Below are 19,152 nucleotides of genomic sequence, written 5' to 3'. Positions count from 1 at the left end.
GTTGAGGCTTGCCTGCTAAAATGGTTAACTATACATTCCAGTTGGGCTATATGGATGCTACAGATCTATTTGTTATTTACACCAACCTCTTCCACTCTCAAGAAGGTCTAGTTCACCAAACAAATTATATGTTCACTCGACTTCTAATGAAACAAATACTAAGGAAAAGTGAAACTGGAGAGCAACTTGAAACACAAAACTAAGTCACTGACCAAAAAAAAAAATCTCACCTTAAAACTGTTCTTTCAGCAGCTAGCCCCTTTAGAACTGCTAAACACAGTAAGATGCCAAGTATATGCCCTAGGTATTTCACTGGCTTTAAACCAACATGTTTACCCCTAATATAGTTCTTACCTGTCCAACTCTGCAAGTATGAACAAACATCATGATGTAGGCATGGGCAGCAGTGAGTGCATGCAGTAGAGGTGTGGCCTGAGCCGAGAGGGTAGCATCAGCAACATTGCCAGCACAAGCCAGTTCTCGCAACAACACTGAGCCCCCAGGGGATTCAATTGGGCGGTGTAAAGGCTCCAAGGAAGAAAGGATGGAGTCCAACTGAAGGAGACCCTCCTGAAGGACTTTGGGTTCATGTGACAGTGTCTGAAACAAGAATAATAATTAAAGCATTAATGAACAGTGAACTCCATATGCATGTCTTTAATAGTCACAACAGAAGAAGTGGAAGACAAGTCTTGCAAATTTCAGACTTGGCCATGTTTTCTCACTTGGTAAATGGTAGAACCAAAATATGAATGCATGTATGACATCCTTCACATCTCCTTTTAAAGCAACACATTATTTCTCCCAAATGGGAGACTTTCAAATGTGGTAAGCCAATCATATTTAAAATGAAATCCTGTTATAGCCAGGACTCCATGCTATAAGATGAATTCCAAATTTTGCTCAACAGGGAGCAATGTTAGGCAAGGTTCCAGAGCATGGAAGTAAACCATTATTACAAATGTTCTTTACTTCCCACAATAAGAGAGACAGACAATTCTAGGATAGGGATCGGCTAGTTAATTTTTTTATGAGACAACTCAAGTATTATATGGCCCTTGTAATTTCTTTTTGAGCCTTCAGAAAAATCTGACAGTAAAACACTATCGCTTGCTGTTCAAAGATATGAAAACGTATGTGCCTTTCCTATAGATTTAAATAAATCTATTTATTCTCACACAGTATCTTAGAGGTAGGAAAAAGATGGAGCAGTCCTTTCCCCTCTTGTAGTTATGAATAGCACTTAATTAAATATTCACACAGAGTAAAGCAAAATAAAACATTAAACACAGACATGTCATAATTATGGATCTTTCCAAGTCTGAAAGCAACTGGATTTGATTTTTAGCAGAAATTACTTATTACTGCACAACCCAGCTAATAAAAGAGCTTCACAGATTTAATGCAATCCCTATGAAAATCCCAATGACTTTTTTTTACAGAAACAGAAAAATCTCTCTTTAAATTCATATAGAATCTTAAGGGACTCCAAATAAGATACAACTATCTTGAAAAAGAATAAAGCTGGAGCTCTCACATGTCCTGATTTCCAAACTTACCACCACAAAGTTACAATAATCAGAAGTGTGGTACTGACATAAAGACAGACATCAAGACCAATGGAATAGAACAGAAAGCACCCAAATAAACCCTCACATACATGGTCGAATGATTTTTGACAAGGGTACAAATATGGAAAGGACAGTCTTTTCAACAAATAGTGTTGAGAAAACTAAATATTCACATGCAGAAGAATAAAGTTGGATTTCACTTTATACCATGTAAAAAATTAACTGAAAATTGATCCGAGACCTAAATCTAAGAGCTAAAGTATAAAATGCCTAGATGAAGCTACAGGGTAGCTTCACAACACTAGATTTGGCGATGATGTCTTAGATATGACACCAAAAGCACAAGCAACACAAGTTAAAAAAGATACACTGGACTTTTTCAAAATAAAAACCTTTTGTGAACCAAAGAAAACTATTAACAGAGTGAAAAGGCAACCCATGGAATGGGAAAGAAATATTTGTAAATCATTTATCTGATAAAGGACTAATATCTAAAAATATATAAAGAACTGCTATAACTCAACAGCAAAAAACAACACCATTAAAAAATGGGCAAGGGGGGGGTGGTTCCAACAGAGTAGTGGTTAGCACATCTGCTTTACACGCAGAAGATCTTGGGTTCGAGCCCCAGTGGAACCATGGTCCATACCCCAGGTGCGCCAGGCCCCAGGTATGCACCGCAAGCACGTGCGAGGAGATGCCCCGCCTTCAGAGATCCAGTTCTTAAGGGGAGGCAGCAACTAAGGCTGGAAGTGTGTGTGTCTGGGGGGAATTAAAAAAAAAAAACAAAAAACAAAAACAAAAAAAGGCAAAGGACTCAAATAGACATTTCTCCAAAGAAGATATTCAAAAAGCCAATAAGCACATGAAAAGATGCTCAATGTCATTAATTAGAGAGATGCAAATCAAAACCACGAGATCTTGCTTCATACCCACTGGTTTGGCTACTATCAAAAAACCCCAGAAAATAACAAGTGTTTGGTGAGGATGTGGACGAATCGGGAACCCTTGTGCACTGCTGGTTGGAATATGAAATGTGGAGCTTCTGTGGAAAACAGTAATGGTAGTTCCTCAAAAAATTAAAAACAGAACTACCAGAACTACATATGATCTAGCAATCCTACTTCTGGGTATATAACCAAAAGAACGGAAATCAGGGTCTTGAGTATGATCTCGCCGAATATGTGGAATCTAAAGAAGTCAAACTCATAGAATCAGAAAGCAGAATGACGGTTGCCATGGGGCTGGAGATGTTGGTCAAAGGATACAAACTTTCAGTTATAAGATGAATAACTTCTGGGGATCTAATGTACAGCATGGTGACTACAGTTAATAATATTGTATTATTATACACTTCAAATCTAAGAGTAGATCTTAAGTGTTTGCATCTCACACACGCACATAAGCAATCTTGAAATATTCACACCCACGTTCACAGCAGCACTAATTCACAATAATAGCCAAGAGGTGGAAGCCCAACTGTTTACTGATGAATGAGTGGATAAATAAAATGTGGTTTATACACAGAATGGAGTTAATACAGCTTTAAAAAGGAAGAAATTGTGACATGCTACACAATGGATGAATCTTGGAGACATTATGCTAAGCAAAATAAGCCAATCATAGAAAGACAAATACCATATAAATTGCACTTACATGAGGTACCTACAACAGTCATATTTATAGAGACATAAAGTAGAATAGTGGTTACCAGGAGCAGGGAGGGAGAGGGGGATGGGGAGTTGTTTAATGGGCATAAGAATTTCAGTTTTCCAAGATGAGAAGAGTTGTGGAGATGGGTTGCACAACAGTGTGAGTACGCTTAACACTACTTGAACTGTATGCTTAAAAATGGTTAAAGCGGTAAAAATGTTATGTGTGTTTTACCACTTTTAATATAAATAAAGGAACTTCACATTTTGGCAAAATTTGATAAACTACAGGTCAATTATGCTTAAAATATATGACTATAAAGTTTGAAAAAGAAAAAAATAAACAGCTAAACAATACCAGATTGTGTTAAACACATCCATGACAAAGGATGATACACTAATAAAACCTAGCTTCAAAGCTTTCTCAGAGATACTCCCTTCCAATAAAATCAAATGTTAAAACTATATACCAACTAAACCCAGAAAGAAAGAACAAACACTTCAACTTTTCAGTGAGAAATAATGTGGCAGACTATTACAGTCACAAAATTCACTTGTAGTACACAACCACAAATTTCATCACTATTTTTCTGGTGAAGGTAAAAGGAGACCACAGTAAAAACATGTATACAAAAATATTGCAATATTGACTTCTAAAAAGAAATGAAAATATTCGGCCAGATGCTTCTTACCAATATGGATTTGCAGACACCTGCAACAGCCTGACAGGCTGCAGATGTGGGAAAGTCAATGGGCAGATTGGGAAGACCCAAAATGGTAACCAAAGGCAAGAGTCCTTTCTGATTCACAAATTCCTGGCAGTGGTCATCTGTTGTATTGTTGCTCAGAATAGATTCCACAAATTTCATCTAGGTAATGAAAATTTTTAAAAAAAGTTAGAGCCTGACACTTGGAACTAAAAGGAAAGCTTGAAATAAGGACAGGGGTAGCCTTGTAGTCACAAAAAACAGTATTTTCTAGAATACAAAAAAAACTTCAGGTAAACAGGGATAGATATATGATATGGACCCTAAACATCCAGAAAATAGGAAATAATTACAACTTCTTCCCAATCTACTTTTTCGGCCACACCTAAAGTCATATAATTTGAGAGCACAGAGAGGTTAAATGACTTGATGAGGGCCACACCATGACTTAGTGGCAGAATCAAGTCTAATCTCTTAATTTCCTCATTTAGTGCTCCTTTGCATGATAATGTATTGCCTCTCCCCTGGAAGCAAACAGCACGGATACTTTCCCTCAAATGTACTCATAATGCAAATGAAACCTAGAACTCTGAAAGAGTGATTCGGACCAAATAAATAAAGCATTTTGTAAGGGTAAAGAAAGTAAAATGTGGGCAACAAACACATAGCCAACAAGAGAAACCACCTCTCGAAGTCTTGGAAGTGCTTAATGGGCTAGAACAAATGCTAAGTGGGCTCCTTTATAAGTAAACAATTATGGGAAAAGTTGAACTCTTCACTTTTTCCTGTGAGACACACAGGAAGTTAAAAGAAAAGGCCACATTAATTTTTCTTTTAAAAAAGAAATTCATGGGAAAAAATATGTGTTGGACACATTCAAAGAACAGAAAATTGGGAATATCCAAAAAGGGGAGAGCATTGGCTAATTTGTGGCAAACCAGTCTCACAGAACAAGGTTTGCACATCTTTCCCCACAGCTCTGTACTTTAAGGGCCCTAGTGAAAATAAAAACACAGAAATCACTGGACTATTTGGTAACCCCATACATTTTCCAGAAAAGCACACACCTTTACCCCACCATGAATCTTACCACATTAAGGATGTAATCCATGAGGGGAATAGGAATACGTTCCTCTGTACCAACAACCCTGTTAAGGGAGAAAAGAGTGAGTTACACAGAAATTCAAAATACCAGTGCAAGAGAACAAAGCGAGGAAAGGAAGCAGCATGAAATTCTAGGCCTTTTTCTAAGTTAGACTTATAGCCTTGAGAGATAGAGAGAGAAAATATATATGGTATAGCACAGAACAAAAAAGAGCTAAAATCAATTCTGCAGCTAGCCTGCCAAGGTTGAGAACAAAAGGAAAAATCAAGCCTTCACAAACTCAGCATCTGTACATGTCTCAAAAGAAATGACCTCATCTTAGGCAAACTACCATAGGATGAATTCATCAATATAAAAAAAAGAAAGCAAGTTCAATTAAGAGACTATTCAAACACTGGCTTGAAGAAAGGAGCTAGAAAAAGAAACAAATTCATAAACATCTTACCCTGTTCTTGCATCAGGTTTAAAGCAAAAAATGTGAGCAAAAAATGGAATTTAATTTGCTCAAAAATCTCATGCTTAGATTGACAAACCACTCAGAACAAAATTGGTCAAAGATGAAGCCAACGCTCAAGGCCTCCTTCCCTAACAATCTGTGCTTGTGTCACAACAGTTTCTGAAGTATCCAAAAACTGTTGATCAGGTCTTTTGCCTCAGTTGCTTCAATGCTGTACTGCAGATGAAAAGGCTGCAATAATGCAACAGCCACAGAGAATGCAGCCTTTAGCCCAATGGCTACGTCTTGGCATTTGCAAGAAATAAACAGAAGGGAAAAACCCATAAAGTATATTGAAATGAAACAAAATCTACTTCAAAGATAAACCTCAAAAAGGGACAAAACTTGAGTCAAATAAGGAGCACTTTAGATACAGGACCCTGGAATAGATTTTAGGTAAAAAGCAGAGATGGAAGAAGGAAGAGGTAGTGGGAGAGAGAGGCAAGAAAAGTTGTTAAGAAGCCAATAGTTCTCATCTCTGAGCAAGATAAAATGTGAACAAAGGTTTGCCAGGCACAAAGACATTTGGCAGAAAAATCTAGACTGGTAAAGAGAGTAGAAAGGCATAACGAATGGCTCCACTGACGAAATATTCAGAGCTAGGGATTGAGTAGGATGCTGTGAATACGCTCAATGAAGAATTTGGGAAAGAACTTTGTACAAAAGGAGAACCCAAGAGCCAGAAGTGAAATGATTCCATGGGATAATCACAAACTTTTATTTGATTATAAAGTTCCCCCCTGGGAACCACTGCAGCATTCCCTGCAACTTACACCAATATATCTACCCCAGCTGGGTTGCACCTCCTTGGAAAGAACCCAGAGATTCATCTCTACAGCTAAGAAGCAAAGGTGTGGCTCTAGCCCAATGAGACACCCGCCTCTGTGCAGAAGTCAAATATAATGGCAAAGAGCCAAAGCAACACCATGAAATGGGACCCAGGTACTTCCTTCATTTGCTAAATGGAAGTTAGGGAGAAGAACAAGAGAGAAAACTAACCGACAGAGGTTCTTAATCCAACTCCAGGAACACATTTGTTCAATAACGACTATTCTCCCTACTCTCATCTTTGGCTTCCAAGTTCAGGATGTCATATAGGAATAGTAAAAATAAAAATGATCATCTCTCTGAAGCACAAATCCCCCTACCAAGTGGTTTTAAGAGAAGGCATTCTCATATTAACCTCATATGAAACTCTGACCCACAGCATTTTTCAAACAATGAAAGACTGCAATCCTATGATGAATGAAAAAATTTACCTTTACTTTCAAATTAAAAACTTCCTGTCTCTCCCTCCTTCTCTAAAACATGTACACATTTCCAAATTTGATTTTAGTCTGGTCAGTTTTACATGTGTATTTATGGTACTGAAACCCTTAATCAGAAGTAAAGGAAGATTCCAATCGAGAAGCATATAGTACAGTGTATAATACAATAGATCTCATGGGTTTCTTGGGGTGGGGTAAGGGAAATGAGGTCTTTCTTCCAGCTCTTGAAGAAACATAGCTGCCTTTGGTAAAGAAGCCTTCCAAGTGGGCCATGATTCAGGGAACAACTCCTTCTCTGCATTCGCTGCCTTTAAAGCCCAGACAGATGCTATTGAAGTTCCTAAGACCACATGAATTTACATAACCCGTATCTTTCAAGTTATTCAGAATAGGCGGTTAAGTTAGGCAAAGTAAATGGAATTGACTACAAAATAAACTATCTCGCCCCAACTAAAACCCTTGGTTACTTACTGGCAAGTATATTCATCCCCTGCAATATCAGTTTTGCTGAGATCAAATGATGTTGAAGGCAGAAGAGGCCAAAAGGCAAGTATTTAGAACCACCTGTGATGAAACTCTGAATGCAGAACAGAACTTCATGTATGTGGGGTAGACTATAGTACCTAAGTTTCCTTATTTTGGATCTCTAACACAAAATCATGTATCTCAAGATCGAATACAAACATCATTTTCAAATACTAGCTGTGGATTTTGGGAAAAAATAAGGGAAAAGAACAGTCTGAGCCTGGAAAAAAATGGAAACTCGAAAGTCCATCAACAGGTAAATGGATAGACACTGTAGTATATTCATATAATGGAATACTACTCAACAACGAAAAGGAACAACCTACTGATAGATGCAACAACACAGATCTCAAAACCATGTTGAGCAACAGAAGCCAGAAATAAGAAAGTACATATACCAAATATACACATATAAGGCTCCATTAACTCTATTTATATGATGTTCTAGAATAGGCAAACTTATCCTATGATAGAAGTAACTAGTTACCTTATCTTAGAATGGAGAAATATAAAACTTAAAAGCTGTGCAGTTTATTGTACAGAAGTTATACCTCAATAAAAAATACTGGAAAAAATTTACTCATACGTGTATTTAAGGCATTGGAAAACAGACAAGGGCATGAAAGACAGGGATTTTTTTTGGAGTCCCACTGAAAAATTTTGTGTTTGGGGGGGTGGGGGTGGGTATGAACAAGAGTTTGAGAAGATGGCACACACTGTAATTTTTTCTAAGCTTCTTCCCATATTAGCAGAAAGTATATACCAACTCCCATCACAACTGCCTGAAATAAGGAGATAAAAGAACTTTCCCTTTAATATACTGTAGCTTTCAAAATAGAGGTTGAGTTTAAGACAGTCTCTTGCTTTACCTCCTAGGCTTAATAATTCATGTAGTGACCCAATTGAGGCTTCTGAAGGTGGCAGGAGTGGAAAAGTGTATGTATCAACATTTGTGAGACTCTTAGGTATGTTATGTTAGTGAAGTAGTGACAAACATACAGACCACGGAGAGTAGAGAAAAATATCTACTGTGGAACAGCAACTACTAGAGTCCTCTGCAGCCCTAGAAAATACACTGTGGTAGAGTATTAATGCTGTATTTTTACTATTTAACACTGTGGTAGAGAATTAATGCTGTATTTTTACTATTTCTTCATTGTCATTCATGTTTCATTAGGGCCAGCTCTCTTGGCATTTAAGACTCAGGGAATCTTTAATTTAATGCTCTTGATTCATTCCATTGACCCACGAATAAACATTTATTGACTGATTATCTACTATATACAAAGTAATTGGGATACATTTTTGAATGAGATATTGTCCCTGCCCTGAAGGAGCATACAGATTAACAAGAGAAGCTATTAGAATATATAAATAATTTTAATAAAACTGTTGGGAGAACATAAATGATCAACTTCCTATTTGTGACACATTATATCACAAGAAAATCATGGAGAGTGAAGAAACACAAGGGCTTGAGAAAAATGTCAATATACCATGTACAGCTTGAAACCTGGGCATGTTAGATCTAAGGCAGCTGTAAAATGTCCAGGTAGAAAAGAAGTTCTATGCGGATGAATGCATACATCTTGACTCGCCACCGCCACCGCCACCGCCACCACCACCACCACTCATGTTTAAGAAATCTTTTCCTTGTTTGTAAACAGGAGAGGGAACCCTATCACAGCAGGGCGGCTGACAATCAAAGGCAAGGCAAGGAAGGAAACACCGAGATTCTGACTCATTTGCAAATATTTTTGCTTTCTTTCAGGGTGTCCTCCTCTTCCAGAAAGAGAACATTTTAATTAAAACACACACACACACACACACACACACACACACACGCACGCACGCACGCACGCACACGCACCGCAGCTAGAATATAGGGCTGCCTACTCAGACAAGGGTTAAGCTATCTGCTCCACAAAGCAATGTACTTAATGTCTCTCTTCCAAAACAATAACAACAAAACCACTCATACCAGAAGGCTCAATATTTTCTAGAGTTCCAAGAGGGAACACCGGTTTTGGAATCTAGGCCTTTGTTTCTGCTGTCCACTCCACCATAATCTTCTCATAAGTCTCAAGCTCAAACTCAGTCATAGATAGCCACACCTAAAATGCTCAAGCTTCTCTCAGAACTACTTATCTATACACCAAAAAGAACACTACTAAATGAGTGAATGCATGACTGTCCAGAGAGATCACATCCACTTCTAGCATAAAAGTGATTAAAAGTTATAGGTACAACAGTCATCCACTATCAGCCAGCAGTCTTTAAGCCCAGATAGTAAATTTTTATGTAAAATGAACCTCAAATATAAAGGAAAAATCTACTCTGGTTAAAGTCATATAGTACATTCCAAAGCCTTCTGATACGTGTAGAATAGATAGTAATCAAAAACACAGGCCAACCAAAAACAAATCTCCATACTTCTTAAGGACTCCTTAGGAGACAGGCTTCAAAAGTGCAATGCATTCCATATGTGCTCATTTATGGAAACAACCAAACGGTCGATGACATGGAACACCAAATCAACAACAAGTCCTCTGAGGAAAGCCCAACATATAATGATATAATGAATTTTGATTCAATTTCATGAACAGCTTTAAAGAGAGTATGCTAAGGTAACCAATACAATTAAATACCAAAGCACAAATGACACATGAGATTCAAAGAAAAAAAAATCTATAGACTTCTTGGGCCAGAAGAACCTTATAATGATTTATTCCAATTCTCTTACTTTTATAGATGAAAACAACATGCCCAAAATCACAAGGCTAGTGAACCTGTCTTGCAAACACTTACTGCTGATTAGGCTCAGTTTCATTCTGCTGGGTAGAATTAAAGCTCTGCATGGCCTGTACTTCCTCTTCCTCCTCATCCTCACTAGAGGCCTCTTCTGCAGCATGGTTAGACCTTGGGGGAGGAGCAGTGGCAGTGCCATCAGCCTTCTGGATTGATGGCTTCTGACAGATGTATTTAGGGTCTCTCCCGAGATTACAGATTTCTTCAAGCAACTGAAAGGCACAGGAAATAAGATTACTTATTAGTAATTAAGGAATGGGGGGGGGGTGACTGACATTTTTTGACCATATGTGCTACACACATGTTATATACACCATTCCTAAAATGTAGTCATTAACCCCATTTCACAAACAAGGGAAGTGAAGTTCTGTGAAGTTAAATAACTTGTTCAGGATCACATGGTTTACTAAGTAACTGACTGATCTGACTCCATGTCCTAATTCACCAGGCACAAGGAACTCATATACTAGTTTCGACAATCCTAATATGCAACTGGCAGGGCTAGTAAATGTGGGAAAAATCAAGAAACAAAGACTAGAAAGGGAAATAAGCTTTTTTATATTTCTAAATCAACATTTACAAACAGAAGCTAAGCCTTGGCAACTTGTTAATATCCTATATAAGAAAGCAACAGTCAAGTAACTTTTTTTGGGAAGATGGGCAAAGGACCAACCCAAGGACATGGAGAAAAGAAGGCAGACATATCCTCTTACAGGCATAGTCCAAGAATCCAAATGACCTCCAGAAGGCCAAACCTTTTTCTAATAATTCCTCATTCCCTACTCTCTCGTGCCCATGGTCATAACCTATCATTTTCCATACCTTGATGATCGCAGTTGTTGCATCTGTTTTGAGGGTGGGCTGATGTCTCATAAGCTCATCAACAGCACTCCCCAGGTTGGATGCAGTATCCCCTTAAAGCAAAAAATGAACTGTTAGAAAGACTGAAGAAAATAGAGCTTGAGCTATTTTCTGTGACAATATAAGAATGAAAGAAGAAACTGAGCTGGTGGTTGTGATTTTCTAATTCCGTGCTTTCTCAAATGAATTCACACCAATCTCGGCAACCAAATCACTAGGGAGTAGGAAGGAACTTTATCAGCCTAGTAAATGTTTAAAAGTAATTATGTATGCTACATTCTACCCTGGCAATCTCTACTATTGAGGTTTGAACTACTATTGCAGAGTGAAAAGAGAAGAAAGAAGCATAAACCATTAACCCTCTGGCTGTGCCAGTAAAGAATGATAGTGACTAGAATGCTACAGTGGTGGCTGAAAGCATGAAGCACATTTTTGAAAACTGGATTCTTTTTGGAGCCCTACTTTCCTTCTATTCAATGATCTAGTCTCAAACACAATGCCAAGAAAACCTATTCATTTGTGACTATCTTAGGGACTTGGATATTAGAACCTACGATTATCAGGATCAACATCTTGGGACTCCATATCTCGTCTTGCTGCAGACTACATGGTAGATCTGGAAATCTACCGTTGCTCTCTAATACCCATTTCTCACCAGCACCAAGACAATACATTTAACAGTGAACTGTTGAGAAGCATAGAAATATTATGAGCAGAGGCTAAGAATGAAGTATTCTTTTCTACATGCAATTTAATGTATGGTGATAATTCCCATTACGCTTAGCACTCTTAGCCAGACAAATGATGCGAGATCAAAGAAGAAAGGTTTCTTTGCCAATTGTTGGCTGGTTAATCATCTAAAAATCTTGGCATACCCATAAACCAACTATTTATTGTAAGATAAATCCTGGTGACTTACCAAGGGGATCAGAACTCCTCCTCCTCCGCATAGCTGGGAGGTAATCTGGAGACAGAAGAACTTTGAAAAGACGTTCAAAAGGCTGACACTGTACAAATGACTGGAGACCTCTTGCATTCAAGCAGAGTGCACTAAATACATTAGGGAGGGAACCAAGGACCTCACGGGTAGCAGGAACCTAGAGAAAAGATAAAGTGAGTTTGAAGACATCTAAAAGAATTCAGATGTAGATGCCAAGAAACTTTGGCCAAGGGTACAGCACAAAGAGATATAAAAGATCTTGAACAGGCCCCAATTAGTTTCAATACTACAAACAGAAGAGAGGATTTTCATGCCACAAGACTGCTTTTTAAGTATATATGTGTGTATGTGTGTGTTTTGCAGGGAGTATTCTTTACAGAGGAGCAGAAAGGACTCACATCTTTGATAAGCAGTGCATGCAGCATGACATCTGTTAATCCATTGTCCTGGAGTGAGGAGAGCAGTGATGGTTCTTGAAATACAAATACAGTCACCACTTCAGTAGCTTAAAAAAAAGAGAGAAATATGAGAAACTGAGGTTCTTCATAGGTATAAAAAAGAAAAACTCCAAAGGCTTAAAAAAAATACGAAATGTAAAACAATTTAAATGCTTGTGCTTACCATGAAATAAAAGTTTCTAATACTGTTCATCAGAGATTAATCATTATTAAGAATTTAGTGACTACCCTTTAAGATTTTCATGGGCAACATACAGGCATGACAACTACAGTTAATAACACTGTACTGGACACTGGAAATATGCTAAGAGATTAGATTTCAGGTGCTCATCACAAAAAAAGTAACTACGTGAGATGTTAATTAGCTTGACCGCAGAAATCATTTCACTATGTATATCAGATCATGTCGCACACCTTAAATATGTACCATTTTATTTAAAAATTATGAATAAAAAGCAAAAGAAAATCAGGATTTTATAGGGATATTGTTATACAAATGAAATTATATTGCTATACAACTTGTTTGGTTCCAGTTGTAATGTATACTGTATAATCTCCTTTATCTTTCTGTCACTACAACTCATTTGACTTGAACGCACTGGCTGCATACTATTCCACTAAATACATGTACCACCATGTATATAAACCAGTCTACAATCGTGAGAATTGAAAAACCTAAAAATATACCCTTTGTCGGCTTATACAGGAAAAAAAATCTAAGGTGAAACAGCAGGTGGTTTGCTGGGTTAAAGTGAACATAAACTTAACTGATGAAAATAGACAAAATGTATTTGTAAAAAGCCTTTTCAACAATTTAAAAATATCATCAGAATTGTTAAGAGTCTTTGGGTATCAATCTGACCAATTTCTGACAATATAGTATTTAGAAATGTGCCGTCAAGACTACTATCAATGCTTCTTTCTAGAACATGCCAAAAACTCTACAAGAAATAGTATAACATTAATGCATTCATTAAAAAAGTAACCAAAAGAGAAGCTAGAAGGAATTAAAAGAAAAAAAGCAGAATTTAGTTAAACTGTAAGTAAAAAGCACAAATGATTAAAACCAATAACTAGCCCTCTGAAAAAACTGAGAAAGCATACAAGCGTGTGGGAAATCTAATAAAAGGGAACAATATATATTAGCAATCAAAATAGATTTAACTGGATTCAGAACAAAATTATTTTACAAACTATATGCTAACAAGTGAAATGCAATGTGTTTCTACAAAAATGTCATAAAAATGGACTCCTCAGAAATAATAACAAAGCAGATTTGATCAATACCCACAAGAATTTTTAAAAGTAAAAAATACCAAGTAGCTGGAAGGCACTAACCAACAGCTTTAGATGAGTTTTATTAAACCTTCTAGGAGCAATTAAGACAGGTTTTCCAACTCATTTTGAGATTTTTAAGACTTTGATTTTAAAACCTGACAAACAGTACATATATATATATATATATACGATATCCATAAACCACATAAAAAATAAACTTGTAACACTGATGCCTGAAATCTAAAAGAAACCAAAGGATTTTCAGTTCAAGATGGTGAACAGAGCACCTCTCATCTATTTCAAATGCCACTGGAAATGGCAGAGATGACAATTATTGGGGACCAATGACTGTCAATGGCTTTTGAGATTTCTGATGAGTTATAAACTTGTGGAAAATGTAAGTCCTTTTTTGGGGTCCTGTTATATAACAAACCCTTCCACTGACTTTCATTTGTACAAATGTCTGAATTCTAAGGGGTTATTAAAATTGAGTATTCATAAACTAAAATTTGTTTTCTAGTAGGTTACAAAAAAACATCAAATCTTATTTTACATAAGTCTAACTCTATGTTGTAATGCTACTGTGCTAAGAAATATTTCAAACTCTCTGTTAAAACTAACGTATGACCAAGAATTAAAATTTAAAAAGGGCATACACGCAAAACCAATCAGCTCCAGAAAGAACTAAGCAACTGACTACTCAAAGTAATGAAAGGTAACTCTTAATTTGAATCTAGATTAAAATTCTAGAATCTACAAAACCCATAAAACAGCAATGATCTGTTGAGACAAAGGGTCACTTAAGAATAAGGAACTAGTTGAAAATTAAAATCATTTGTAAAAATAGTTTCAATAGCATAACTGGCATCTTGAAAGACTATACAGAGAAATTATCTCAGAAAGTAAATGACATGAGGTCAATATGGTAAGATTACCAATTATACAATAGGGTTTCTGGGAGAGAACATATAAGTTAAAAGGAACCAAAAAAATTTTCCTGAAGCAGGAAAAAATATTCAGATTTTTAAAAGGGCTTAGCCAAGTGCTAAGAGAGAACACTGAGAAGAATTAGAACTAAAAATACCCCAGTGAAATTTGTGAACTGCAAGATGAAATTACCTACGGAACAAGAACCAGTTTAACAGCATGGTTACCTACAATATGTAATATTGGAAGACAGTGAAGAAATGTCTGCAAAATTCTGAAAGAAAAGTATAACACATTAAGAACTACCCAAAGATGTACTCTAACAAAATTAAATATTGAATCAGAGAGGAAAGGTCAAAATTAAATATTGAATCAGAGAGGAAAGGTCAAAAAGGTTACTAAAAAAAAAAATGGTGAGAAAGGAGTGAAGTAAAGGCAGCTGAAGGTTTTACTTTGTCCAGTTTGACAGAAGACAGGGTAAGAAAATTTAAAAGTTTAGATGCCAATAAAAATGATATAAGGATAACTATTATAAAAAAAAAAGGAGTCATATTACAAAATGACAGTAATCAAAATGGCATGGTATTGGCAGAAAAACAGACACACGGATCAGTGGAACAGAATCGAGAGTCCAGAAATAAACCCATACTTATATGGGCAAATAATTTTTGACAAAAAAGCCAAAAACATACAATGGAAAAAGGAAAGCCTCTTCAATAAGTGCTGCTGGGAAAACCGGAAAGCCACCTGCAAAAGAATAAAACCAGACTGTTTTCTATCACCATACACTAAAATTAACTCAAAATGGATTAAAGATCTGAATATAAGATCTGAAACAATAAAATGCATAGAAGAAAACATTGAAACTAAACTCAAGAACCTTGGACTTAAACAGGATTTTATGAATTTGATCTCAAAGGCAAGGGAAGTAAAAGCAAAAATAAACGAATGGGATTACGTCCAACTAAAAAGCTTCTGCTCAGCAAAAGAAACCGTCAATAAGATGAAGAGACAACCATCTGAATGGGAAAATATATTTCTAAGCAACGTCTCCGGTAAGGGCCTAATATCCAAAATATACAAAGAACTCATATGACTCAATAACAACAAAAACACAAATGATCCAATCAAAAAATAGGCAGAGGACCTGAACAGACACTTCTCCCAAGAAGGCATACAAATGGCCAACAAACATATGTAAAGATGCTCAATATCGCTAGCTATTAGGGAAATGTAAATCAAAACCACAACGAGATACCATCTCACATCTGTTACAATGGCTATAATCAACAGGACAAGTAAAAACAAATGTTGGAGACGATGTGGAGAAATAGGAACCCTCATACACTGCTGGTGGGACTGCAGATTGGTACAGCTGCTACGGAAAACAGTATGGAGGTTCCTCAAAAAAACTCAGAATTGATCCACCATATGATCCAGCAATCCCTCTACTGGGTATTTACCCCAAAGACTTGAAAACTCATATCCGAAAAGATATTTGCATACCAATGTTCATAGCAGCATTATTCACAGTGGCCAGGACATGGAAGCAACCGAAGTGTCCTACAACAGACGACTGGCTAAAGAAGCTGTGGTACATATATACAATGGAATATTACTCAGCCATAAGAAGAGATGAAATATTGCCATTTGGTTCAACATAGATGGATCTCGAGATAATCATACTAAGCGAAATAAGCCAGACAGAAAATCATATATCACTTATATATGGGATATAAACCTAAAAGCAACAAATGAACAGGACAAACAAGCAGAGACTCATGGACATGGACAATGGACTAGTGGTTGCCCGAGGGGAGGGGAAAAAGAAATAAAATGTTAAAAAGAAATAAATAAAATGCTAAAACAAAACAAAACAAAACAAAAAAACGAAAAAAGTAGTTAAGAAAAAAAAAGAAATCCTACCATTTTTATGGATGGACCTAGGTTATTAGGCTGAATGAAATAAGCCAGACGAAAAAATACCATATGATTTCACTTATATAGGGTGAAGGGTTAAAGAAGTACAAATCAGCAGTTGATAGATGGTCATGAGGAATGGGAGCACAGCATAGGGAATGCAGTTAGCATTAATGTGATGGTGAGGTGTACAGCCAAAGGAGAGAGTAATCAGGGGGATCGTTTTATAAACTATATAAATGTCTAACTAATGTACTGTACACTTGAAACTAATAATAAAATAAAATTAAAAAACAAAAGGAGTAAGAAAATTAATGTAAGAGAATATGAAAAAAATTAACATAAAACACAAGACTTTAGCAATATGAAAAACATCAGAGATCACAAAAAATGTCAATGAATAAAGTTCCTCCTTTAAGGCACAATACTTTAATAAATCATTCTGGTGAAAACAACTAAAAGCTGGATTAAATATTTAAAACATCTTTTAAAATGTGAAAAGCAGATAAAATAAATTATAGTTAAAGATCCCAACTAAGTTCAAAGTGGGAATTCAGAGCCTCAGGCTTTTGTCTTGAGGGTAATTTACCTAACCAAGTGACCTTGGTTTTCAAGACCATTTAGGGTACCTGGAATAGGACATATAAGCACAGGGACATACCTTCATTGAATAGGAAATCCAGTAGAAAGGGAGTCTGTTTATATTACAGATGGCAGTACACCAATCACATGTGATGGAGCCTGTTGGAGAGTTGCTGCTTTCCACCCCATGACCGGGTCACTCCTGATAAAGGATGGGACTCAAGAGTCAGCCCAACTTGAGAGCAGATTGCAGTCATTTGGCACTGGAGGACATCTCAATAAAAGTATGCCCATTGTTCATATTTTTATAGACTACTGGGTGGCAGCTAATGACCTCATTGTTTTCTGGTCAATGGATTCAAAACAGTTATCACATTCAGGATCGCGCCCTATGGAGGTTTCCACACAGGAAATATACTGCTGCTCAGACTTGGCAGATTCAAGTCTCTAATGTCTCAACTTATGCCAAGGCTGCCACAGAGGAAGCTCATTTTTATGCAATAGATGATTAAACTGCTCACGGTTTTCAACTAAGCTATTACTCCTTGCCCTTGGATCAATGGGTCCATGAAACCTCCAGTCATTGCAGTACCCAGACCCTTAAAAATTGGGCCTAGCCCAAACTTAACATGATCTTTGCACCATCCTGCCACTGGCATCACAGCCAATAGGAATCCATACAAAGGGGTGAACACCCCTTTTCTAACTGGCAAATTCGTTTTACTGAACTACTGCCCCAATCTGTTAGTGCAAACTGCTGTACCCTCACAAAGACTGACTTATACAGGCCTGCTCTTGATTTATCCTTTTTGCCATGCTATTGCCAACACCACTACTATAGGCCTCGCTAAATGTTAGTTCCCTTTGGCTTCAGATAACACTGACTCTGACCAGGGTCTACATCTTACTGTTCATTTGCTGTGCGCATGGGCTGTAGAAAGAAAGCATCACTTGGAACTTCCAATTTGTCTTATCGGCTGCAGACGACAGATCTCAGAGACATAATGGTGTACTCAAGGATGCTTTCTTAAACTTACAAAATGGAAAATGATCTCCATCAATGGGTCTCTCTTTGCCCACTTTCTTAGTTCCTGAACTCTCAACCCGTTAAAGTCATGGGACATCCTAACAAAATGCAACTAAGACCTCTCTATTCCCTTTTCGAGACACAAAAGGGAACACTTCCCATATATGAATCTGATACCCAAATAGAAACCCTCCACACTTGAAGACATCTCCCCCTTTTTTATCCTGGTGCAATCTATGCTAGATGGAGCCTGTATCAATAGTGGATAATAGAACAGGATCCAAAACTGAGGGCCCTTGTCCTCCCAAACAGACTATTCTGTATGCCACAAGAAAGGTCTCTATCAAAGTCCTCTCTCAATGATAGTTTTAAACGTTCGCTGTTTGGAAGTCCTTCTGCAGGAAAGAGAGGCCTGCCCGGTCCTATGCCTACAACATTACGTATGGTTCTTCCAAAGAGAAAGAAAGATCTTAAATTAGTTCCCAGTACCAACATTCTTAAACAGGATGCTAGTTCTAGATCCACGCTATTGCAGAGATATTGAATGGGAAGCCACTACAGGATTTGGGATAATGATGCCTGTGACTCCTATAATAAATGGGCACCTCCACAGGTCTGAAAGTATTATGGAACATTCTGGCTCTGGTTGGCCTGGCAATGCCTCATCTGGCTCATTGCCTGGGTCTGGGATTCTACCCCTCCAGCTCAAAGCCAAACTCTTTGGGGTCCTTTTTGCTGATGCTGTGACTTCACTTGTTTAGGGCATTCAATCAGTCTACAGTTTCCCCATAAGAAATTATATCTCCTGGAAACAAAGAAATACTGATCTTCAGTCACTTTTATAATTATTTATCAAATGTGTAAAACTTTCCATCAAAGTTTTGGGCTAGGCCAAGACTCCCAACAAACTCAGCATCCTCAATGATGGTTTCAGCACAACTGATAGGCCCGGCCTTAATACTGACACCCCTAAATGTTAACTGCCCTTATAATTGCTGACACATCTATCATCACAACTCCATGGCCC

At 37.2% G+C, this 19,152-nt stretch overlaps 1 protein-coding gene across 18 annotated transcripts in view; it reads right to left on the bottom strand.

Moving 5' to 3' along the window:
* HUWE1 (HECT, UBA and WWE domain containing 1, E3 ubiquitin protein ligase) overlaps nucleotides 1-19,152 on the bottom strand; it is a 153,150-nt gene that overhangs the window by 61,122 nt on the left and 72,876 nt on the right. For all 18 annotated transcript variants that reach the window (XR_002777818.1, XR_002777819.1, XM_011383418.2 and 15 more), the window contains 7 exons: nucleotides 12,332-12,438; nucleotides 11,913-12,090; nucleotides 10,955-11,046; nucleotides 10,133-10,344; nucleotides 5,021-5,078; nucleotides 3,916-4,092; nucleotides 355-600 (listed from right to left, as the gene is read on the bottom strand). Coding sequence is in view for 16 of the 18 variants with exons in the window: in XM_011383418.2 (XP_011381720.1) it covers nucleotides 355-600; nucleotides 3,916-4,092; nucleotides 5,021-5,078; nucleotides 10,133-10,344; nucleotides 10,955-11,046; nucleotides 11,913-12,090; nucleotides 12,332-12,438 (1,070 nt within the window). In the remaining 2 variants the exon portion in view is untranslated. The remainder of the gene's footprint in view (nucleotides 1-354; nucleotides 601-3,915; nucleotides 4,093-5,020; nucleotides 5,079-10,132; nucleotides 10,345-10,954; nucleotides 11,047-11,912; nucleotides 12,091-12,331; nucleotides 12,439-19,152) is intronic.

Source organism: Pteropus vampyrus, unplaced genomic scaffold (assembly GCF_000151845.1).
Source record: "Pteropus vampyrus isolate Shadow unplaced genomic scaffold, Pvam_2.0 Scaffold518, whole genome shotgun sequence".
Taxonomy (NCBI): Eukaryota; Metazoa; Chordata; class Mammalia; order Chiroptera; family Pteropodidae; genus Pteropus; species Pteropus vampyrus.
This window is presented reverse-complemented; position numbering and strand designations above follow the sequence as displayed.